At 47.8% G+C, this 23455-nt stretch overlaps 2 protein-coding genes and 1 non-coding gene across 16 annotated transcripts in view; all 3 read left to right on the forward strand.

Moving 5' to 3' along the window:
- UBAP2L (ubiquitin associated protein 2 like) overlaps positions 1-15752 on the forward strand; it is a 41695-nt gene extending 25943 nt beyond the window's left edge. For 4 of the 12 annotated variants that reach the window (XM_041744586.1, XM_041744577.1, XM_041744621.1 and 1 more), the window contains 16 exons: positions 150-427; positions 769-941; positions 1900-2089; positions 2778-2832; positions 3459-3633; positions 3962-4034; positions 4841-5036; positions 5116-5204; positions 6230-6283; positions 6899-6980; positions 7702-7919; positions 8404-8509; positions 12977-13044; positions 13796-13993; positions 14388-14438; positions 15257-15752. In XM_041744586.1, the coding sequence (XP_041600520.1) occupies positions 150-427; positions 769-941; positions 1900-2089; positions 2778-2832; positions 3459-3633; positions 3962-4034; positions 4841-5036; positions 5116-5204; positions 6230-6283; positions 6899-6980; positions 7702-7919; positions 8404-8509; positions 12977-13044; positions 13796-13993; positions 14388-14438; positions 15257-15352 (2102 nt within the window). In that variant the 3' untranslated portion in view covers positions 15353-15752. Of the gene's footprint in view, positions 1-149; positions 428-768; positions 942-1899; positions 2090-2777; positions 2833-3458; positions 3634-3961; positions 4035-4840; positions 5037-5115; positions 5205-6229; positions 6284-6898; positions 6981-7701; positions 7920-8403; positions 8510-9863; positions 10263-12976; positions 13045-13795; positions 13994-14387; positions 14439-15256 lie in introns of those variants that run through there. The other 8 variants (XM_041744602.1, XM_041744631.1, XM_041744607.1 and 5 more) reach the window with 4 other exon arrangements.
- Positions 6687-6823, forward strand: LOC121475323. The gene has a single exon (XR_005983723.1). It is a non-coding gene; the product is annotated as a small nucleolar RNA SNORA58 (small nucleolar RNA).
- Positions 15753-16695: 943 nt separating the features above from the next.
- On the forward strand, positions 16696-19729 carry HAX1 (HCLS1 associated protein X-1). 3 transcript variants are annotated; one of them, XM_041744692.1, is made up of 8 exons: positions 16696-16799; positions 16939-17084; positions 17338-17597; positions 17769-17962; positions 18826-18877; positions 19005-19111; positions 19239-19329; positions 19477-19729. In XM_041744692.1, the coding sequence occupies exons 3-8, from the start codon at positions 17363-17365 to the stop codon at positions 19560-19562; spliced, it is 765 nt and encodes a 254-aa protein (XP_041600626.1). In that variant the 5' UTR covers positions 16696-16799; positions 16939-17084; positions 17338-17362; the 3' UTR covers positions 19563-19729. The 3 variants fall into 3 exon arrangements, with proteins under 3 accessions (XP_041600626.1, XP_041600607.1, XP_041600617.1); XM_041744683.1 differs by having other exon boundaries at positions 16766-16872; positions 16950-17084; XM_041744673.1 differs by lacking the exon at positions 16939-17084 and having other exon boundaries at positions 16717-16872.
- The last annotated feature ends 3726 nt before the right edge of the window (positions 19730-23455 follow it).

A 23455-nucleotide genomic window follows, 5' to 3' on the forward strand; every position in this document is an offset into this window, starting at 1 on the left:
GAAATGAGAGTAAATCCTAAAAGAGAACCTGTTTATATGGGGTACTGAATCTTTAGGGCCTTATTTTGTAGCTCTAGAGTAGGATAATAGCATTTTATTGAGGTTTATTAGCATCTCTGGCCTTACACATGTTGGGTTTCTTCATGCAGATTTGAAGAACCCAAATGATTCAACAGTGCACAGCCCCTTTACCAAACGCCAGGCTTTCACCCCATCTTCAACCATGATGGAGGTGTTCCTTCAGGAGAAGCCATCCGCGGTGGCTACCTCCACAGCTGCACCTCCACCCCCGTCTTCTCCTCTGCCAAGCAAATCCACCTCGGCCCCACAGATGTCTCCCGGGTCTTCAGACAACCAGTCCTCCAGTCCACAGCCGGCTCAGCAAAAATTGAAACAGCAGAAGAAAAAGGCCTCCTTGACTTCAAAGGTATTTGAATTTTTGAGATGGGTGTCATCTTAGGGCATAAGGGATGCGGGATTAGGGAATTGAGAGTCTAAGGGGAGAGTCTGGATCCCTGGGTGACTCAGCGATTTAGCGCCTGCCTTCAGCCCAGGGAGTGATCCTGGAGTCCTGGGATCGAGTCCCATATCTGACTCCTGCATGGAGCCTGCTTCTCCCTCTGCCTGTGTTCTCTGCCCCCCCCCCTCATGAATAAATAAACATTTAAAAAAAAAAGGGGGGGGAGAGTCTGCATGTTTGAAGGAGAAATTTTTTTTTTATTAGTCCTATAGTAAGGTTGTAATAAAACCATTACTTTTACTTTACAGATTCCTGCTCTGGCTGTGGAAATGCCTGGCTCAGCAGATATCTCAGGGCTAAACCTGCAGTTTGGGGCATTGCAGTTTGGGTCAGAGCCTGTCCTTTCTGATTATGAGTCCACCCCCACCACGAGCGCCTCTTCAAGCCAGGCTCCAAGTAGCCTCTATACCAGCACGGCCAGGTAGAAGAAACATCAATTTTAAGACTTTAGTTCTTGAGCTTCTACTACTTTTTCTGAGTCTCTTGCTGATTCCTATAACTCTGAAGAGGCCCAGCCTCTGACTGAGTGAAGGAAAAGTAGTAGCCCGATTGTATTTTGTGAAGCATTTCAAAATAAACAGATGGAAATATACCGCTAGGGTACTTCTAGAGTGTCCATGCCCAGTTCTGAAGAGGCATGTGTAGCACCTTTAACGGGAGGACCTTGGCATCTGGCTAATGATGCTTTTGGCACATTTGGTCCTTTGGTGTGGGCTTTATGCCAATGAAGGGTGTGACTGGCCTACTAGGGAATATATAGCATTGATACAGCATATAAGTTAAAAGAAACCTTTCCTGCCTTCTCTGATAACTTTTAGGGAGGGCCAACGTAAGCAATAGAAAATCCTGGAGGAATTTCTGGGACTAGGCTGTTTTCCTCAGTACTTTGAATTTAAAAATACAGGTATTAAGCCCTAGCGAATCATAACTGCAATTAATGCATGTGAATATTTTAAAAGTTCTTCTTAGGGGAGTTCTACTTCATATCTAATGGGGCTATTGAGAGAGCAGGGGTCTCAGAATTCCTTAAAATGAATATGAGTAAAAGGTAAATTTTCCTGTGCTTAGGGTTCACGTTAGGATATATCAAAGGAAAAAAAATAAAGGATATATCAAAGGAGTCAGAGTAGTCCTTTCTACTTTGGCCTCTTTTTCTTACGGGTATAAGAATGTAGGTGAGCTGTTTTTAGGTTAGACCCCTGACTCTGTAGGATGTAGAATACCTATGATTGTCAGGAGAAAATCGTTTATTTGTTGCTAGAAGTTTTCTTTCTGAATGTAATGGAATTACTATTATAGAAGATCTCCGCCATTTCCTTGTTACCAGTGGGTCTGTTCTGCTTCATTTCTCTGAGATTTTCCTTCTGCATTCCCCACAGTGAATCTTCATCCACAATCTCATCTAACCAGAGTCAGGAATCCGGTTATCAGAGCGGTCCAATTCAGTCGACAACCTATACCTCCCAAAATAATGCTCAGGGTCCTCTGTATGAACAGAGGTCCACACAGACTCGGCGATACCCCAGCTCGATCTCCTCATCACCCCAAAAGGACCTGACTCAGGCAAAGGTAGTGGGTTTACAAGTCCCTGGGTGCTAGTTAGGACAATATTGGGCAAAGACTCTTCAGTGTCTCTCTCTTCTTGACAAATTGTGCTGGGATTCCTCAGAAGTGCTGACTGAGAAGCTGAAACCACATTTCTGTGATTGGTGATTAAAAAGTTCTTTTCACCAAACCTGGAGATTCAGAGCCAGAAAACCATTCTCTTTGCAGTAGAGATTACTTCTCTATGGTAGAATCAGTGTCAAATAATTGTTTACTTTTTTGAGACGATCTGAGTGCTAGACCCCTGGGTGTCTATCAGTAGATACCTTGCTGACCCAGCAAGGGGACAGCATGTCCCAGGGTGCTGTGGAGGGACAGTCATGTGCAGCCAGAAACTGGCTGGTTTGGCTGAACCTGACATACTTCCTGTCCTCCCCCAGGGCCCTGGACTTAGGCCTTTCCTGTGTCTCCTCTGGGTTTGTGACCTCTTGAGCAGTTTAGGGGTTGTCTTTGCTGCCATGGGTCACAAAGGATTGGTGTGCCTTGTTTTCGTTCCCATTTTAAATTCTTGTAGTTTTGTTTGCTAGTCTTTGTTCTGTTAATCCTTTAGTTAGCTTGCAGGTTTATTAATGGAAATTGAGCTGAGTCAGTGCTAACTTGACCTGTTTCCTTGAGTTTGTCTCTTCCTTACTCCTCTGTTTTTTTGTCCCAGAATGGCTTCAGCTCTGTGCAGGCCACGCAGTTACAGACCACGCAATCTGTTGAAGGTGAGTGTTCTCTAGACATTTGCCTCTACATTCTAGTGTTTTTCCTCCTCTTTTAGTATTTTTGCTTTTCTTAGATTATAGTGAGAAGAGCCCTGGCTCTTCTGGTTATACTCTTCATTTGGTTCTGCTTTGCTATTTAATAGCAAACAAATCTAAGTTTTTCTGTGTTTTATTTATTTATTTATTTATTTATTTTTTTATTTATGGTAGTCACAGAGAGAGAGAGGCAGAGACACAGGCAGAGGGAGAAGCAGGCTCCATGCACCGAGAGCCCGATGTGGGATTCGATCCCGGGTCTCCAGGATCGCGCCCCGGGCCAAAGGCAGGCGCCAAACCGCTGTGCCACCCAGGGATCCCTTTTCTGTGTTTTAGAACAGTGATAACACCTTTGGCTCCTTTGTTGGGTAAATGAGTTCAGTGCTCTGAAATGCTTGGAATTTAGAAAAAAAAAAAGAAAGAAAGAAAAAGGAGAGAGTCAACCTAAACACATATGGTCCATTATTAAATAACTCAACACTTTTAGTTTGGGGACAGCCTAGGACTCCCATGAACAGGAGTTATCTCTTCACTTTTCATAGACACTCCTTTTCCTCTGATGAGGTGAATTATTTATGCTTTATTTCTAGGTGCTACAGGCGCTGCAGTGAAATCTGACTCACCTTCTGCTCCTGGCATCCCCCCTCTCAGTGAAACCGTGTCTGCAGCTTCCTTACTGACAACAGCCGGTCAACATTCATCATCGTTGGGTGGCTTGAGCCATGGTGAGGAGAGTCCAAATACTACCACCACACAACACAGCAGGTGATTTGGGTTGCGGCTGGATGCTGGGGTTGGGAGGGGTGGTATTGGCTCCCTGCCTCGGTCCTGCCCTTGCTGCCTGGTGGGGGCCACATTAGTGAGGTGGACGACTTGAAAGCTGTGGGAAGCAGAAGCAGAGGAGGCCTGTCCTCCTTTCTCAGCAGCTGCTCTCGTTCTGTCTGCTGCCCACCTTTGGCTGGCCACAGTGCTCCCCACGATCTCAGGCTTCCTTGGTCCCATATTCTGCCTTATCTCCTCGTCTGTGTTCCTGACAGAAGCTCCCAGTCAAATAATCATAGCACTGTGGCTGATGGCAACCTCTTCTTTGCAGCACATTATCCACACAGCAGAATACCCTTTCGTCATCCACATCTTCGGGGCGCACTTCTACATCCACTCTTTTGGTAAGTGTGATGCTGCAAAAGAGAACGTGTGGTTTTCTTGCACTTAGAACTCTCCAACTGTAAGACTTCTGAAGAAGTGATTCTTGGAAATCTCTTCACGAGGTGGCAAAATGATCATTGATCTCAGGTTGCGGGAATGGAATAAAAGGATGTTGGGAGGCAGGAGAATCAAGAAATACTAGAGAGCTGTGAGCCAGTTCTCCAAACCCTGGATGTGACTCTTGAGTCTTTATGTGACTTTTTCTTTGCTTTTCTTCTCAACACTGAAGTGGGTGGGACTTTGTGTGCTCTGGTAAATGCTGTAGGGATGCCCCTTTCTCACTGCTACAGCATTCTCATTCCTTGGTCTGAGTATGCTGAACATGGCTACTAAAAGTCATGTGTAAGTCTGAGCATCCTTTGAAAGTGCAGGCCAGATGAAAGCTTTTGACCAAATAATTAATTTCGCTATTGTGATTTGGAACAACCATTTGTGGAATTAGGCTGAGGTGGTAAGGAAGACTCATTCTGGGCAAAGGTGTCTGGTTTGCCAGAAACCAAGGGGAAGATAGTGCTGAGGCTTCCTGAAAAGTCTTTTTCCTTAAATATAAATATTCTCCTTGATGAGTCTTGGGGAATGGGTAGCTGGAGGATAATTTGTAATTTCTTCTAATTCCTTTGGCAGAGGGCACCCCATACTCTGCCTCAGCTTTTTAAATTGGGAAGCTGATACGCTCTCACCAACAGAAGAGAGTGTGCATCTCTTCTGACCTGTTTTGCTAATCACTGTTTCCTCCTCCTGTCTTCCACTGCTCCCCCTTTTTAAGCACACAAGCGTGGACAGTGAGGCGAACCTCCATTCTTCCTCCAGCACTTTTTCCACCACATCCAGCACGGTTTCTGCGCCTCCCCCAGTGGTCAGTGTCTCTTCCAGTCTCAACAGCGGCAGCAGCTTGGGCCTCAGCCTCAGCAGCAATTCCACTGTCACAGCCTCGACTCGGAGCTCAGTTGCTACAACTTCAGGTAGAAGGTGGATGGCATTCGTCTGGGACAGAGGAGAGAAGTAATTGTGTGACAGGATACAATGTGGTTTCTCTTTTAGGAAAAGCTCCTCCCAACCTCCCTCCTGGGGTCCCGCCATTGTTGCCTAATCCGTACATTATGGCTCCTGGGCTGTTACATGCCTATCCGGTAAGTGAGACGAGGCACCTTCTCCAGAAGGTGAAGGTGGGTGGCCACTCTAGAGAGGAAGGACTAAACAAAAGCCATTTCTTCTATTTGTATTTTCTGTGAGTGAAACACAGATTCTGGGCCTCTGAAGCCAAAGGCCAGAGTGTCCACCTGGAATCCCTTTTAGTTTTCTCAGAGAATTTTCTCTGGTTGGATTGATTCCCTGTCTTAGAGGGTCTGTGCTGGCTTTGACTAGTCAGAGCAGAGTTCCCTGACCTGATATCTGGGACTATCTAAGAGGGGCCGATGGACAGTGGTAGCTGTTTGCCCTGGGGTATCTTCCGTCAAATCCGTGGATTCATTGTTTATTAAGATGAAGGGTATTTATTTGAAATGTTTAAAAAGACATCTGTTCTTGCTCCTCAGTGTAGGTGAATATCATACAGAGGAAACATCCATTTTACATGTTTTTTAACAATAAACATAACAACTTACTAGCTATAAAGTTACAGAAAATGAGTAAAATGTGAATTCTTTCTGAAAGAGATAATTTTAAGTATTTATTCATTCATGAGAGACATATACAGAGAGACAGAGACACGGAGGGAGAAGCAGGCTCCCCACAAGGAGCCCGATGTGGGACTTGATCCTGGATCCCAGGATAATGCCCTGAGCTGAAGGCAGACATTCCACCACTGAGCATCCAGGCATCCCAGGGAAAGCCTTAGGACCTTTTCCCAAATCACTTAATCTCTTTGTACTTCACTTCTTTCCTCTTAAACGAAACTGAAAGAAGTAATCTATGTCCTATTCTTCCTAGGAATGACTTAGCTCTGGGTGCCTGGGTGGCTCAGTGGTTGAGCCTGTGGGGAGCTTGCTTCTCCCTCTGCCTTTGTCTCTGCTTCTCTCTCTCTGTCTCTCTCATGACTAAATAAATAAAATCTTTAAAAAAAAAAAATGAATGGCTTAGCTTGTCTCTTAGCACCTTGGTTTGCTCCTATGGTAACCAGTTCCTATTAATATTGTTACGTGTTTGTATTTTCTAGCCACAAGTATATGGTTATGATGACTTACAGATGCTTCAGACAAGGTTTCCCTTGGTGAGTATGTGATGTAGAGCTTAAGAAAAGAAAGTGATTTTCACCTTACTGTTGAGAGGATTATTGTAGGTGTTCAGTTGATAACTCACAGGCTTAGCTCTCCCCAGCCTGTACCCTCCATGTGCAAACTTTGGTTCAAGATCTCTTAGAATACAGGCACTTGGGAAATGGTTTTAACAGAAGATAACTTCCCTTTTTTTAATTGGTTGTGACTTCTTCAAAGTAAACAAGTTTTAAGCTAATGTATAGCTCAGAGTTCTCTGGAGCTCTCTGGATGCTTTTTATGTATCAGGCCCTTTGAATTACAGAAAGACTAGTTATTTTTCAGTAGTAGATTCTTAGGGATAGTACCTAAAGATTTGAGAATATCTTTGGTTCTGTTGGACTTGATGTATTTCCTGGTGAGCATACCCGTAGACCTCGTCTGACTGTGCTTGTGGCCAGGCGAGGGGGACAGTGTATGCAAGAGTAACTTGGAGTTCGTGCCAGGTCTAGCCAGCTAAATCAGTAGCTGGATAAATTGCAGCACTCCCAACATTCTGCCTCTTAACCCTGTGCTGTTACTCATGCTGGGGAGTGGCATTGAGTGTCTGCTCTTTGATTTCTCTCTTCTAGGATTACTACAGCATCCCATTTCCCACGCCCACCACTCCACTGACTGGGAGGGATGGTAGCCTGGCCAGCAACCCTTACTCTGGTACGGTTGGGATGGAGCCGAACGAAGGGAGAATGTGTTGGGATTGGTGAATAGCAAGAAAGGACCCATTTCTTACTTTAACTAAGACCTTTGGCAGAAGGTATAAAGCAGATGTGATGAATCAGGGTGGGTAGATTTGCAGTGCTGCTGAAGATTGAGATTTCCTTCTCTTCCTGCTTTGTCGTCTCCCTAAAGTTCCGAAGTAATACCTTGACTTAGTTTTCTCTGCCATTCTCCAGTTTTTTCCAGGAAGTACAGTGCTTGAACTGGCCTTCCTTTGCCCCTCTTTGCTCCTGTTCTCTGCTCACAGTGGTAGTCTCGTTGCCTTGCTAAGCCACGATCCTTTTTATGCCTGACAGGTTGTCCTCTTTGACCTATCTTTTTCCCTGTTACTATTCTGAGTCCAGCAAAGAGTGTTCTTTGAGGGGAAGCAGGGGAAGGTGGGAAGGGTGGGGGATGAAGGATAGGAATGGATAGGGAAATCATGCAGGAGCTTTGATCTGGGGGCCTGTCTCCCACAGGATGGTACAGGCATCTGACATTTGGCTCAACTTTGCACTGTGCTGTGTGCTCAGTGGTGCCACATGTTGCTGCAAGGAAACGTAATTCAAAGAGTCTTGGATCAGGGTCTTCTGGAATCTTGTGAAGCCAAGAGAAGGAAATTTGCTTTAGGGTCAGGGGTGAAGGAAGTAGCAGCTACATTTAGCCTCTTCTGTCATAGGTGACCTCACAAAGTTTGGCCGTGGGGATGCCTCCTCCCCGGCCCCGGCCACAACCTTGGCCCAACCCCAACAGAACCAGACGCAGACTCACCACACCACACAGCAGACATTCCTGAACCCGGCGCTGCCTCCTGGCTACAGTTATACCAGCCTGCCATACTACACAGGGGTTCCGGGCCTCCCCAGCACCTTCCAGTATGGGCCTGCTGTGTTCCCTGTGAGTACCTGGCCTTGGCCTTTCCTTGTGGCCATGACGAGTCCCAGCCTCCCAGACACTGTCCTAGCTGCCTTCAAGGCTATATGACTTTTTAATAATGGATGAGAAGAAATAGTTCTCCCTTTGGCCTGTTTCTGGCCTGGGGACAGGAGGGGGGCTGGAATTGGTGGTATTGGGATAGAGGTTACCTGTTCTCTGTTCTCTAAAGAGGGGACATGACACCATACAGATGTGTCCCCTGGACTGCCCTTCTTCCCTGCTGCCACTCGCCCCTTTCTCGTCCTTCAGGCAACCATTTTGTGACTTCACTGGTAGATTTTATAAAGCTCCATAGGGAGCTCTATAAAGCTTATTTCACTAAGCAGACTGATCAGCCTGCCTCAGGATGGTAGCTGTCTGAATGCCTGATTCCTGGAGTAGGACAGGTCGGGGGAAAGGCTCACTGTCACCGTGTCACCTCACTCCTGGCCCTTTTGCTCTTTAGGTGGCTCCTACCTCTTCCAAGCAGCATGGTGTGAATGTCAGCGTGAATGCATCGGCCACCCCTTTCCAACAGCCAAGTGGATATGGGTCTCATGGATACAACACTGGTAAGCTTACCTTGACCTGGGCTGTCCGTAATGGTTATAGGATATGACTGAAGGAGTTTCAGGGAGGAAGACGTGCTGCTTGAGAAAATAGGGTTGGTGAAGTGTGCCACTAGCAGCTCCATGTAAGATTTTTCATGTTTGGCTTATATGGGTGTCTATCTGAGCAGCACCAGCGGAGATGCTTAACGTTAAAACACATGTCCAGCACTCATGATGGGAATGCCCTGGGGCATGTGTTGGCTGTTAGAATATGTTGGCTGACCTAAACGTTGGGCGGGAAGCAGAGCCAGGGGCCCCAGTATTTCATGGAGATGTCAGTGGAGGTACGTGTTAGGATGTCTGGTAGTGGTAGTACAGAAGCAGAGGTGCTTCCTGAATAGCAGAGTTGGGTGGGTTTGGCATACACTCCTTTTCTCATGCAACCCCTTTCCGTTCCCTATTTGGGAGATCTAGGACGTGGAGAGAAAGGAATGGGTTGTGAATGCTCAACACAGGGAGAGTTGGACCTTAGAATCCCTTGTTTGTATGGTTGGTTTCTTGGCAAGGTCTTTTTGCACATTTGATGGCAGGAGGGAAATGTAGAAATCCTCTCAATGGGCACTGACTGGAAAGATACCCGGTCTGTCCCCTGCTCCTATACCTGACACCTGCACTCCGCTTCTGGAGGACAGGGACTAAGGAGTCGTTTTTGAATTAAACCGTGCCATCTACTTTTGTCCATGATTTGTAGACAAATATGGGGAAGACGTTGTTGGAGTTGCAGAGAGTTGGGGTTGGGGGTTTTTCAAAATTCTAAGCTCACTTACGTGTTCATGGTGATTTGGATGGAGCTGCATCTGTGTTCTTACCCCTGTGTGGGCTCCAGGTGGGTCAGTTGCCCAAGGTTTTCCCTAATTGGGAAACTGAGCTGAGCACGGAGGGCAGTAGGCCTGGGAACTAACCTGGAGCTGTGAGCTGTGTCGGAGCACTCTGGGTGAGTCTGGATTTAACCTGGAGAAATCCTGGCATGCCTCACTCCTTGGAGCTGCTCCTCTCACTGAGCAAGATGCACCCTAATCCTTGGTGGGGAGGATTATAAGCTCTCTGGACTTGGAATGGCCCCATTCTCAGAACATTAGATTTAAGGTTTAGTTGGACCAGATTCAAGAATTTTAAGAGGTAGGTGATTGATAACATAAGAGAATGGCAAACCTCATTCTGGAAATCTTAGTTTCTTATCTCCCTTAAGATTTCAGAAATCTACTGTAACAGTTTTTTGAGCACCCCCAGTTCCCAACCCCACAGAGGGCTCTTGTCATCCCATTCCGCATCAACCTCTAAATTCATTTATTTTTATGTATTTGATTCCTTTTAGGAAGAAAATATCCACCCCCTTACAAGCATTTCTGGACGGCAGAGAGCTAATTTGGCCCAAGGCTGGGGGCTATGTTTTGTGTGTGTGTATAAATTTGCACTGAAGTCTTGTTTCAGAAACCAGACCACTGAGGAGAGCCTGCTGAGCTGAGGCCATGGCCTGCGTGGCTTGGGGAAATGAGTTGGTGGATACCTTCTGGGCTTTGAACTTGCCCTTCCCCCATTTCCCTCTCCCCCATGTGTCTGACCCTGTCTTACCCATTTCGAGTTCAAGCGGTGCAGCACCTCCGAAGCATCAATGCACACACCTGCTGTTGCTTTTGATTCTGGAAGGCATGTAGTTTCAACTTGTAACAAAATATTTGTAGTCTTCAATAAACTGTGGTATTTCTTTAGCTAACTCTGGCGTTCTTTCCGTGCATGTCTTTCTGGACACTAGGAGCCAATGTTGTGCTGTGGATGAAGGGGGGCGGGGGGGAGGGCTTTTCAATCAAATCCCATATAGCCAAAGAACTGTTAACTTCTCATCATGGTGATTTTATGAAGGGGGGCGAGGGGCAGCAGCCTCAGTTTCCAACCCTTTGATTGATCAGTAAAGAAAGCTATTTGTAGAAAATCCCTGATTCTCCCTGCTTATTACAGCTCTTCACTTTTCCACTCAGCTCTTTCCCTGGTCTCTGACGTGAGCAGAGGGAAAGGACAGAAACCGCTTGGAGTGTCCTGTCATGGTGAAAGGCAGAAGAGGTGGTTTTCAGAGCTGGTTTAGGGAAGTGGCTTCCAAGGGCCTTGGCCAGGTGGCTGGTTGAGATCTGATGAAGTCTTTAGTGACCAGCTAGTTGATGACTCAGGCTGTGTACACTGTGCTAGCCTGCAACATCGTTCTTATTCTTTATCCCTTGGTAGGCTTTTCAGGGATTGTGGAGTACTCGTGGTTTTGCACTTGTGGGTGTAGCTAAGGATGCGTGGGAGAGGTTTGCTTAGATGACTCCTTGACTATGGAAATTCTTATCCTCACTCAGTCTAATTACTAGTACACCTCACCCCTTTGTTGACAGTTACCTTGTAGGCTGAGAACACCACCCTTTGTTCATTGGAAACCCAGATACCCCATTCCCCTAGAGGCTGCCATGCTGGGAGACGTTAGTTCTCGTTTCTCCTCCACTGTCCACATCATGTCAGTGTGGTCGTCACTGCTTGGGAGTGGGGGATAGACGGGATGTTGACTGTTGGAAGGAAAGCTCTAGTCTGATGAGCTTTCTCATAACTGGTGAAGGGTAAGTGGGGAAGCTGACAGCTGTTCCATTAGTGCTCACACTCAGGCTGTTAGGGCTGCTACACTGTCGTCTCATCCTGCATCTCCAGTCCCTTTAACCACTCAGACTACAGCCTCAGGCCTAGAAGCTGGATGTTAACTAGTCCAGACTCTGGAAAGAATGAAACCGGGGTGGGGGGCATTCCAGAACTAAACTCCTCCCTGCTACCCAGCTCTAGAAACCAGTAGGCCTTTTCTCCCATCCAGTGTGGGGTGACCCTGGGTGTCTGCAAGGTGTTTGAACTTTTGTGTCTTTGATTTCCTTCAAAAACGTTGTTTGTATCCTGTCTGTCCTGCCTCACTCTCAGCCCTTCCACACAAACCTTCCCAGTGGCCTAGTCTTTTCCATAAATGAACTGTTCTTAATGCCTATCACCCATTAAGAGGGAAGGGAAAGATCTACCCCATCGGTCCCTGGGTCGACCCCTTTTATTTCAGGGCCTTTGAAGTGATGGGGCCGTATTTCTCATGCTGTTTCCATAGTTCTGTTCTTTTTCTTGACTCCTCCACTGAACCATCTAGACTTGTGCTATGAAAGAAAGATCCTGCAGCGGCTATCCAAAGGGGGCTTAACTTTTTGAAGGCTGCCTTTGTCCTAGGCATTGGGGGGATTGGGGTTCTGGAGTTTGAAGGGGGAACTGCTATTGAGTTATGGGGGAATTTGTGATTTGGTCAGTTTATAGACAGTGCTTCTAAAATACTCTTCCATCAAAGTGCCCCTCCCAGCAGGAGAGAAGGATCAAGGACACAGGCTGAAATGCAGTTTTTCTGGTTTCATTTTATCTCCTGTGATGAGACTGAATGTTTCCTTAAAAGTGTGCTTTAAATTCCAAATTAAATGGAGTTATTTTTCCTCAAATCTTGGCATAAAATCTCTCTAGTAAGATGCTGGATTATTTTATCTGATGACTTTTTCCTGTCTCCCTGACCCATGGCCCCATACCTGAGAGTAGTTATATGTATTTCAGTTTAGGGAGTAGAAATTAAAATGAGGAATGGTACTGCTTTAGTTTCCTTTAGGTGGTGGTAGTGGTAGGAGGGAGTTCACCAGGAAATGTGCAGGTTGGTTGGGAGTATGGATCAGAGCCCGTGTCTCATGGAGAAGCTCAAGTTGTAAACGAGGATGTCAGGTTTTGTGTTCCACATAGACTGTAGGAGATAGCCTACCCCCACTGCCTTCCTAACCCCTTCCCTTCCCCATGCTTAGGCTTAAATTAGTTAGCTGGAAGTGCACCTTTGCATCAGCTCGTTAAGTCATAAGTACATAGCCGAGAAGAGCCAAGACTGGAGCAGCCGGGCCAGGGAAGCTGAGACTCCAAGAACAGACCATGCTCTTGGGGCTGGACTGGATTGCTCCTTGAGCACTTTTCTTAAGCTGTGAAAGTGCAGATCCTGAGCCCAAAGGTCTCTTCTGAACAGGAAGAGCCCAGATTACCTGTTTTAGGAGCAGGACTAAGCGGAGTCTGGGTGGGTTGATTTGAAATGGACATTAAAATTTTATTACATTTCTTTTCAGCTTTGGCACAAAAGTGTTTTGAAAACTATATGCTAGTGAGATTTGGCTATATCCGCTTGCCCCACAAAAAGTAGCTCAGCTTGCTTTCTCACATACATTCTCAGTACATACCTGGAAAGGACAAGAGATTTGGGTCATGAGCTCTCATCTCTCTCGGTGCTGACCTGAGCTGGAAAAACAGACCAGAGTCCCCTTGCAGTGTGATAACTAGAAAGGCCGCACACGCCCTCTCTAGGGGCCAGCAGCTAGCCCAGCTAATCCTCCTGTCTGTTTCCTCCTCCCCCAGGTGTATCAGTCACCTCCAGTAACACGGGCGTGCCAGATATCTCGGGTTCTGTGTACTCCAAAACCCAGGTAGGTGCCTAGCTCTGGGTAGAAGTGGAAAGAGATGGGCATAGAGGAGGTGGTGTTGCAGTGACAGAAGTCCAGTGAACAAGCACGACCCCAAGAGGTGTAGGAAACCTGTCCTAGAAGATGAGTGGTCTCTAGATTTCAGTTTCTCAAAGAACTTTAAATTTAGCTCTCTGAGAAAGGCAAGAGAAGTGTGCCAGGAAGGTAAGGCATGGCAGGTGGCTGTGATGTGTCTTGAGACTGTGCAACTGTCCTGACTTTCTTTCCATACCACCAGCCTTTTTGCAACTTTCCAAGAGAATGGAATGAAGGGAAACTAGTTTGTTCCGTTCTTTGTAAAAACAAAAGGTGGGAACAGAAGAGTACATCTGAACTATTAAGCCTGATACATGCAGTGTTAGGAGTTGTGGTGGAGCACTTGGTGACCGAGACCTTTGCCACCAGGATGCCCGAGCTGCACAGTGGGGGTGGTTTGTGATGGTAGAGTCCCAGAGCACGCTCATAGCTGTCCTCTCCTGCTGTGCTGACAGCTGGGAGTCAGCACCCCTGGGTTATGTGTGAGCAAAGATCAGAATGAGTGAGTACTTCTCTCAGGATCCCACAGCCCTTGGAGAACAGAGCAGACCCACGCACGTGCCTTTAGTGCTGCTGTTCTGCTGCATACTGCTCTTGGGGGGTGGGGGACTTGGGCTCTGAAACTCCAGGGCTTGGTTTGCTGACCCCTTTTACTGTCTCTCCCCATCCCTCTGGATAGCAGTCCTTTGAGAAACAAGGTTTTCATTCCGGTACTCCTGCTGCCTCCTTCAACTTGCCTTCAGCCCTAGGAAGTGGGGGGCCCATCAATCCGGCCACAGCTGCTGCCTACCCACCTGCCCCCTTTATGCACATTCTGACCCCCCATCAGCAGCCGCACTCCCAGATCCTCCACCACCACCTGCAGCAGGATGGCCAGGTAATAGCCCTCCCCCTCTCCTCTCCCTTCCTCTTCCTTCCTGTCCCCTACAACTGCCTCCCTTTCCTTCTCTTACCCTTCCTCACAACCACCTTCACCTACCCCTCCCAGCGCCAGCCATGGGCACACAGCACATACACACACAAGTGCACATAACACCAGCTGCCGGCAGAGGAGATGTCAGAGAAGGGGCCAGGCTGAAATTTCCTTTGGGGCCTTTCTCTTCTGCCTCCTATAACACAGCTGCCTCATCCCATCAGACCTGGGTCACGCCTCCCCTCCAACCTCTCCCAGCCTCCCCCATTCCCTGACATTGTAGCTTTCCCTTCTAATGGTGGAGTTCTATTGTCAAAGTTTGTCCCTTTATTTTCCATATATCCTGGTTCTGCCTCAGCTACCATATTTGCAGATGATTCTCTGTTGCCAGCGCCAGCAGGAGGAGCAGGTAATGAAACTGAATGATGATGTGCTTGAACCCACTCCTTTCCAGCCCCCATTTCACCTCCACAGCGTCAGGGAACTTGGAAAGGCTGCACGGTCACAGATCAGGACACACAAACACAGACACCTCGCTGAGCTCTCTGGCCTCCCATTCCTCTCTTGTCCTCCCTCCCCAGCGCCCTCTTTCTTTCTGCCCTTCCCTGACTCTGGAAGCACTTGGTTACTGGAATGGAAAGGATTCTTGGGGCAGCCTCTGGAGCCTGGGGCCTCAGACTGTCTCTCCTACCTCACCTGCAGTGGGCTCTCAGCTGTGCTGTGTGGTAGGGGTGGGGAGCTTGGGGTGGTACAAGTGACCTCTCCTCCATCACAGGTGGCTGAGGAGCTGGGATAAGACAGCTTTCCAAATTGAGGTATTCATGGGATTGATGAAAATGAAATCTCCGTGTAATCACTCCTCTCCAAGAGGCTGTGATTCTCTCTAGAGAGAGAGAGCCTTTTCTCAGAGCAGTGTAGGTGGGAGTGGAGGGAGAAAGTGGAATTGAAAGTGGGGAGAACTCATTCACTGTCTTGTCTCCAAAAGGTATTCTGCCGTCTTTGTTGTTCCCCTGTTCAAAGCTTGAAAATGCTCTCTTCCCTGTCACAGGTCCTCTAGCACCTATAGAAACCAAATTTTCTGTGGTGGGGAAGTAAACTTCAGAGTCCTTTCTAAGCAAGGGGAGTGGGAGAGCAAGACAGTTTCCAGAGCTCTACCTGCAGATGTCACAGATTTGTCCCACTAACCAGACACCTTTTTCCTCCTCCTCATCATCCCATTCCCTGCAGACGGGCAGCGGGCAACGTAGCCAGACCAGCTCCATCCCGCAGAAGCCCCAGACCAACAAGTCTGCCTACAACAGCTACAGCTGGGGGGCTAACTGAGGCCCGACCCCACTCCCGCCCGGCAACCACGGAAACGGCATCAGAGAGAGAGGAAGGGGGGGTTCCGCTGCCCCTACCTCCAGTATCCCACCCCATGCCTCAGCTTCATGTCTGTCCCGTCCCCATACCACCCCTACTCTGTTGTATGTATTATAGGATTTGTATTTTCTCCTTTTTTTTTTCCTTTCCTCTCCTCCTCCCCCCTTGCATTCAAGATTATGAAACTTTGCTGTGGGTCCCGCCTTCCTTCTCCTCCTGTTCACCCTGGTGGTGTATAGGTGAGGTGGGGCAGGGGGACCCCCAAATATATATCAGCCCAACAGCCCTACGTCTCCTCCTTTATTATTAGGAAACAAAACAACAACAAAATGGCGTCATGAATATGAACAGCATTGTCAGATGAATTAGTTGAAGTGTTTTTTTTTTTTTTTTGTACTGTGTCCTCGAATTTAATGGATTAATGTGTCTTGTATATATAAAAAGAAAACCTCTACCTTCAGCCTCTGCCCGTTCTTGCTCATCTAAGACAGTCTGGTCAGCCAGCTTGGTGAATGAATATTCCGTTCCAGCTGGGCCCCTGGCAGGCTCTGGAGGCCCCAGAATAGAGCTTCTGCCTTCACCTGCCCTGCTGGGATTCCCTCTCCTCCTTCCCCAGGGGCTTCACAGCCTAGAAGGAGCTGCTGCAAATTTTCATTTCCTCCAGAAGCTGCTTCCTCTGCAGATTTCAGGCTGTGACAGGAATGGACAGCAGACACAGGGTAGAAAGCTGGAGAGTGGGTTTGGGGAGCGGTCGTGTACTGTAGATGGTCCAGGACAATGGGGGGGGGGGGCATGCAGTTCCTGCTTCTTGAGTGCTGCCGGCCCCTTGAAAAGGAGGGGTCAGGAGACCAGGGCCAGGGTGCAGGGAGGGTGGGGGCGCAGGAAAGGAGAGGCTTGAAAGTCAGGGGGCAGGCAGAGGGTTACTTACAGCTCCAAACTCCTCCCCCGGCAAAGCTTACGGGACTTCCCCGGCTCTCTTGCCAAGCCTGTGCCTGCAGGCTGCAGAGCCTGCCTAGGGCAGCTAGGATCGGTCACGGTCACCGCACGCCCCTTGGCCGGGGAGCGCCAAGTCCGAGCATCCCCAACCGACCCGTGGATTCAAACGCCGAGCCTGGAGCACCTGCCGCACCGGCTCGCTGGGCGGAGGCTGCCCCCTGGCGGCGGCGGCCGGTCCCGGGCAGGAAGGCGGCTTAGGGTTCCGGGCCCTCGCCCGCTCCCCTCGCGGGCAGGGGGGGTGGCTCGGGACCGGGCGGCGCCCCGCACCGCCTGCGCCGTGCAGACGGTCGTGTTACGACAGCGTGCCGTGCCGTCGGCCTGCTTTCCGGCAGGCGGCCCGACGCTGCTCTCAACTTCCGGCGGCGGAGTGCAGCTGCGGCCAGGTGCGAATGGCCCTCGGTGGGGTCTGCAGGTTCGAGTCCCAAAACGGGGATGAGCTTCTTTGATCTCTTTCGGGGCTTTTTCGGCCTTTCTGGACCTCGGAGGTTAGAGTGGGTCGGGGTCGGACGAGGGTGGGGTCTCCTGAGGGGAGCTTGATCTCTGACACCCAGTTCTTGGGAAGCCGTCCTCTTCGTCACTCCTTCACCAGCTGCGGAGAGGACAGAAGTCAGCACACTGCGCACTCGCCCCGCGGCGGTCACCTGGGCGGCCGCTGAGAGGAGGACTAACCGCAGTTTAAGCCTTTCTCCAGTCTGGGGTGATGCAACAGGGGCCTGGGCGGGAGAAACAGTGGGGGCTGGGCGGGGGTGGGGCGCGGGGGGCGGGGGCACGGCCTGCCCGCGAGGTGAGGACCGACCCTGACACAGACGGAACCCCGACGGCGCCCCGCCAGCCTCACTCCCGCACCTCGGTGCGCAGACCTCTGCCCTTGGCTCCTCGGCCACCCGGAGCTGATTGTGTGGCCGAAGGTGTGGCTGAGATTCTGGTGCTCAATCTACCTTCACTCCCAGCCGCAGAGATCCCTTTTTTGGAGGGATGACTCGAGATGAAGATGAGGACGATGAGGAAGAGGAGGAAGAAGCAGCCCCGTGGAGCCATGGGAGCTCGAGGTCTGAGGGTCCCCAGGCCCCGGAGGAATTTGGCTTTGGCTTCACCTTCACTCCAGGAGGGACGCGTTTCCATGATAACTTCGGCTTTGATGACCTGATTCGTGATTTTAATAACATCTTCAGCGAGATGGAGGCCTGGACCTTGCCTTCCCGCCCTTCTGGTGTGTGGCTGCCCCTGGAGCACCTCTGGTTTCTCCTGGGTTAGTGGGTGAAGCCAGGAGCCTGAAAAGAGTAGCCAGGGGGTGGGAAGTGTGAGAAGAATGATAATATCAAGGCTGTGAGGAGCCCAGGTCCTCTCCCACCCCCAGCATCTCTCTACCCCCTTTTCCCAGAACTTCCAGGTCCTGGTCCTGAATCAGAGACACCTGGTGAGAGACGGCGGGAGGGACAGACACTTCGGGACTCAATGCTTAAGTATCCAGATAGTCACCAGCCCAGGATCTTTGGGGGGGTCTTGGAGAGTGATACAAGAAGTGAATCCTCCAAACCAGCACCAGACTGGGGCTCCCAGAGACCTTTTGGTCTGGTGAGTGCTTCTGGGCCCCAAGTGAGAGCCTGCGGGAGGTAACTAATAAAGCACAGACTGGAGCTTGTCAGAATCTAGCAAAGTTGGGTTGGGATCCTAGGTTCTCCACTTCTAGTGTATTTATCTGTTTTCTATATTAAGCTCCTTGTAGGATTGGCGGAGGGGGCGCATGAGGGTGGGAGTTCTGCTTTTTTCTTTATTTTTTTATGACTTTTTTTAAAAGGTTTATTTTTGAGAGAGAGATAGAGGCAGAGACACAGGCAGACGGAGAAGAAGGCTCCATGCAGGGAGCCTGATGCAGGACTTGATCCTGGATCTCCAGGATCTCACCCTGGGCTGAAGGCAGCGCTAAACCGCTGAGCCACCCGGGCTGCCCTATAACTTTTTAAAAAGATTTTATTCATTTATTCATGAGAGGCAGAGAGAGAGAAGCAGAGACACAGGCAGAGGGAGAAGCAGGCTCCATGCAGGGACATGATCCCGGGGTCCTGGGATCCAGCCCCACATTGGGCTCCCTGCTCAGTGGGGAGTCTGTTTCTCCCTTTCCCTCAGCCCTTCTTCCTGTACTCCCTGTCTCTCTCAAATGCGTAAAACCTTCAAAAAAAAAAAAAATCACCAGTCTGTATGATTCTGGGACAAGACGGATTGTTGGATAGGATAGAGTGTCAGTTGAGGAGAGCCTTTTGGTGGAAAGATAGATTGAACGGGTAGGACAGAGAAGGGGGTGAGTAAATAAAGCTATCCTGAGTGGAATCCTCTGTCCCAGGGGAAAAGTAGTTACGGAACTTAGGAATATTTTGGATTCTGTGGCCTCTCAAGTTTCAGATTGAAAGGTATCATTTCACCTATTTTGCCTTCTACAGTTTGATGATATGTGGCCTGTGACCCCCCGTTCTAGAGCCAGAGAAGACAATGGTGAGTCTGGAGGGAGGGGACATTTAACGTACCCTCTGTTCTCTCTCCTTTACATTTCTTCTTATCACACTTGGCCCCTTCTTTTCCTTTGGACTCTTGATTTCATGTTTCCTCTCTGCCCTTCTAGATCTTGATTCGCAGGTTTCCCAGGAAGGCCTCGGCCCAGTTCTGCAGCCCCAGCCCAAATCCTATTTCAAGAGCGTCACGGTGACTAAGATCACTAAGCCAGATGGGGTGAGTTGGAAGAGAGGAGTAAAGGGAAATGTGGCCAGAGGATGCCATGGAAGAGCAATCTATATAAAGGAACCAGTGAGCTCACTTCTATTGATCTTAGAGATATGGTTGGGGTCTCTCCTTGTAGACAGTAGAGGAGCGCCGGACTGTGGTGGATAGTGAGGGCCGGACAGAGACCACAGTAACCCATCAAGAAGCAGATGGCAGTCCTAGAGATGGTAAGTAAAGTGTGTGAATCAAAAAGGTCCATCTCTTATTTCCTTGGGCAAAAACACACATACTTTTTCAGCCTTTGATATTCTTCTCCTTTTCCACTGCCCATTCTTTTTCATTTAGTGTGTCTGTATGTTTCACTTTCTCCTTAGATCCAGAATCACCAACACCTCCAGCCCTGGATGATGCCTATTCCATCCTGGATTTATTTCTAGGACGTTGGTTCCGGTCCCGGTAGCCTTGTTAACCGTCAGAGGCCTTCAGATTCTTTCCACCCTTCGCTCACTGTCAGTGGGCTTAGCTTCTCCTGCCACCTCAGGGTCTTGGGTGTATGGAACAGTGAGTTGGGGGTATGTCAGTATGTGACTCACCTAAACTGACCAATAAAACCTTTATTTATGCTAACTCCTTGGTCTTAGTTTTGTCTAGGCTGTTCTACCCCCTTTTTTTTTTTAAAGGCCTCCCAAGCTCTTTCCAGTCGGCGGGACCCGCCTGCTCTGCGGGGTGAGCGGAGGCTCTTCTACTTTGTAGTACCATCCAGGGCTTCCCAGATTATTTTGGCCCACAGTATTCTTACTTCTTAATTTTCTGTTCTGCTTCCCAACCCTGATTTGATAAATAGGGTCAGGTACTGGTAGAAAATGAGTATTCTTATGAAGGAGATACCTAGAGACAATTCCGGGAAAATTTACACAGGGATGCATTAGAGTCTAACAAGTGGAAGTGTGTGTGGAAATGTAGGGACACCTGCTTCCCCAGGTGTGGGATCACTATGATTGGACATTTCACGAGGTAATTTGATGAAATACATTGGCGAATATTTTTTCCTTTAGTGGGTATGTATTCCGCCCCGCCCCATGTATGTTGGAGAAAATGTAACTAGGACAAACGTTGCTAGATTTTTTTTTCTCATTAAAGAAATTCTTAGGAGCACCTAGGTGGCTCAGTCGGTTGAACATCCAACTCTTGGTTTCAGCTCAGGTCATGATCTCAGTCATGAGATTGAGCACTGCATCAGGCTCCACGCTGAGCTTGGAGTCTGCTTGACTATCTCCTTCCCACTCTTTTTTTTTTTTCCTTCCCACTCTTTCCCCACTCTACCCCCCTGCTCAATCTCTCTCTCTCTTTCTCAAATAATAAACCTTTAAACAAAAACAAAACTTTAGCATTGTGGCTTATAGTGGCAGATCTTAAACATTTATTTACCTCTGTTTTCTTGAAATTTCACTAAAATGACAATAATGGGATTTTTCTAAGGAAGCAAATCATAAGAGCAAAGAGATGTAATCATGAAATTTTGTCTTTTCTCTTTATTATATCTTTATGTGAACAGAAGTTGATTTATTACCCAAGAAGTTGTTTATATTTCTCTTTATGGTTAGTGCTCTTTATATCTTAGGAATCTCCCCAACCCAAGGTTAAAAAAATATTTCTTTATCCTCTACAAGTTTTATTAGTTCTGCTTTTTATATTTAGGTTTTTATTTATTTATTATTTTAAAAAGATTTTATGTATTAATTCATGAAAGACAGAGAGAGGGGCAGAGGGAGAAGCAGGCTCCCTGTGGGGAGTCCAATGTAGGATTTGATGCCAGGACTCTGGGATCATGCCCTGAGCCGGAGGCAGATGCTCAACCACTGAGCCATCCAGGTATCCCTACATTTAAGTTTTTAAATCCATCAAGAATTTATCTTCCTATGGGGTATGAACCACAGGACCAGGATGCCTCGGCAGCTCAGCAATTGAGTGTCTGCCTTTGGCTCAGGGCATGATCCCAGGGTCCTGGGATTGAGTCCCATATTGAGCTCCTTGCATGGAGCCTGCTTCTCCCTCTGCCTATGTCTCTGCCTGTTTCTCTCTGTGTCTCATGAATAAATAAATGGAACCTAAAAAAAAAAAAAAAAACCATGGGACCAACTTCATTTTATTCTATTTGGAAAAATACATATGCATATGTATGTACAGATATGAATATATTTTGTACACACACGCACACACAAATACACATGGTTCCCTGTGCTGGGCCTGTCTGTCCGTCCTGTTAATCTATTTGTCTCTGTGCCTACTCACATTTTAAAATTGCAGACTTGTATTTAGTAGAACATGTCCTCTGACTTTTTTCTCCTTTTAGTATGTAAGAATACAATTAACTAATTAATTAATTAATTAATTTGAAAAAGCACACGTGGACAGCCCCGGTGGCTTAGCGGTTTAGCGCCGCCTTCAGCCCAGGGCGTGATCCTGGAGACCCAGGTTCGAGTCCCACGTCGGGCTCCCTGCATGGAGCCTGCTTCTCCATCTGCCTGTGTCTCTGCCTCTCTCTCTCTCTCTCTGTCTCTGTCTCTGTCTCTAATAGGTGAATAAAATCTTTTTTTTTTTTAAGATTTTATTTATTTATTCATGAGAGACATGGGCGGGGGGTGGGGAGTGGGCAGAGATACAGGCAGAGGGAGAAGCAGGCTCCACGCAGGGAGCCCAATGCGGAACTCGATCCTGGGTCTCCAGGATTATGCCTTGGGCCGAAGGCGGTGCTAAACCGCTGGGCCACCGGGGTTGCCCACAATTGATTTTTCTAATCAGCTCTTCAGAGTACCACCTTAAACACATGGAGCTGGAGATGACCAGACATCTGTGGATAGCCTCCAGCATGAACGGTGGACTCAGACAAGAGAAGCGACTTGGGAGAAACATAACCTGCAGAAAGATGAAGATTTAGCAAGGGCACGTTTTAATGTCCTTAGAAATATAAGATGATACATCCATAAAGAAGGTATTCCTGCAAAAGAGGAATAAATAAAATAAAAATCAACTTTGAGGAGTTTAAAAAAATGTGATGGCAGAAATGAAAAACTGTAAAAGATTTTATTTTATTTTAATTAAGAAAAAATTTTTTTTGTTTATTCCTGAGATAGAGGCAGAGACACAGGCAGAGGGAGGAGCAGGCTCCATGCAGTGAGCCCAACGTGGGACTTGATCCTGGGTCTCCAGGATCAGGCCCTGGGCTGAAGGCAGCGCTAAACCGCTTAGCTACCAGGGCTGCCCTTATTTTAATTTTTTTTAAAGATTTTATTTTCTATTATTTTGTATTTTTTATTTTATTTTTTATATTTTATTTTAAAGATTTTACAGGGCTGCCCCCGTATAAAGATTTTAATGACAAAGGTGAGGAAATCTCCAGAAAGACCAAGTGATAAAATCTTTAAAAAAAGACCAATAAAATCTTTAAAAGAGATAGAAAACAGGAAAAAAGTACACCTGAAACTAATAGAATGTTTACATGTTGACTATGTTTCATAAAAATTTTTTTAGAAAAGGAAAAAAAGAGGGGGACGCTTGGGTGGCTCAGTGATTGAGCGCTTCCCTTTGGCTCGGTGTAATCCCAGGGTCCTAGGATTGAGTCCTGCATCAGGCTCCCTTGAGGGATCCTGCTTCTCCCTCTGCCTGTCTCTCTCTCTGCCCCTCTCTTTGTGTCTCTCGCGAATAAGTAAAATCTTAGAAAAAGGAAAAAACGATAAGAAAACTAACAATGGGGCAGCCCCAGTGGCACAGCGGTTTGGTGCCGCCTGTAGCCTGGGGTGTGAACCTGGAGACCAGGGATCGAGTCCCGCGTCGGTCTCCCTGCATGGAGCCTGCTTCTCCCTCTGCCTGTGTCTCTGCCTCTCTGTGTGTCTATGAATAAATAAAATCTTTAAAAAAAAAAAGAAAAAGAAAAACTAACAATGTAAACCATCAATGAAATAAACCAAGAAAATATCCCAGAAGTGGGCAATTTTACTTCTTTTTTAAAAATGTTAAAGGCAGAGACACAGGCAGAGGGAGAAGCAGGCTCCATGCAGGGAGCCCGATGTGGGACTCCATCCCAGGTCTCCAGGATCAGGCCCTGGGCTGAAGGTGGCGCTAAACCACTGAGCCACCGGGGCTGCCCGAGAATTTTACTTCTAACCTGAAAGACCCACTACATGCTAAATAGCAAGGATAAAAATAAACCCACACTACTTCAGAACACTAGAGACAAAGGAAAATCAAAATGATTTGAGAGAAGGTTCAGAGGAATCTGGGGATTCAGGATTCTTAGTTGCAGATACCCAGATGTCCCTATCTCAAGTGTCAGGATCCTACCCTTTTTCTTTT

Source organism: Vulpes lagopus, chromosome 1 (genome assembly GCF_018345385.1).
Source record: "Vulpes lagopus strain Blue_001 chromosome 1, ASM1834538v1, whole genome shotgun sequence".
Classification (NCBI taxonomy): domain Eukaryota; kingdom Metazoa; phylum Chordata; class Mammalia; order Carnivora; family Canidae; genus Vulpes; species Vulpes lagopus.

Excerpts from the sequence above, each read along its gene's own strand:
- HAX1 (XM_041744673.1), top strand. The coding sequence starts at position 16,820 with ATGAGCTTCTTTGATCTCTTTCGGGGCTTTTTCGGCCTTTCTGGACCT. Across the intron at positions 17,963-18,825 it reads CCCAGAGACCTTTTGGTCTG|TTTGATGATATGTGGCCTGT; the intron begins GTGAGTGCTTCT and ends TGCCTTCTACAG. Across the intron at positions 19,330-19,476 it reads AGATGGCAGTCCTAGAGATG|ATCCAGAATCACCAACACCT; the intron begins GTAAGTAAAGTG and ends CTTTCTCCTTAG.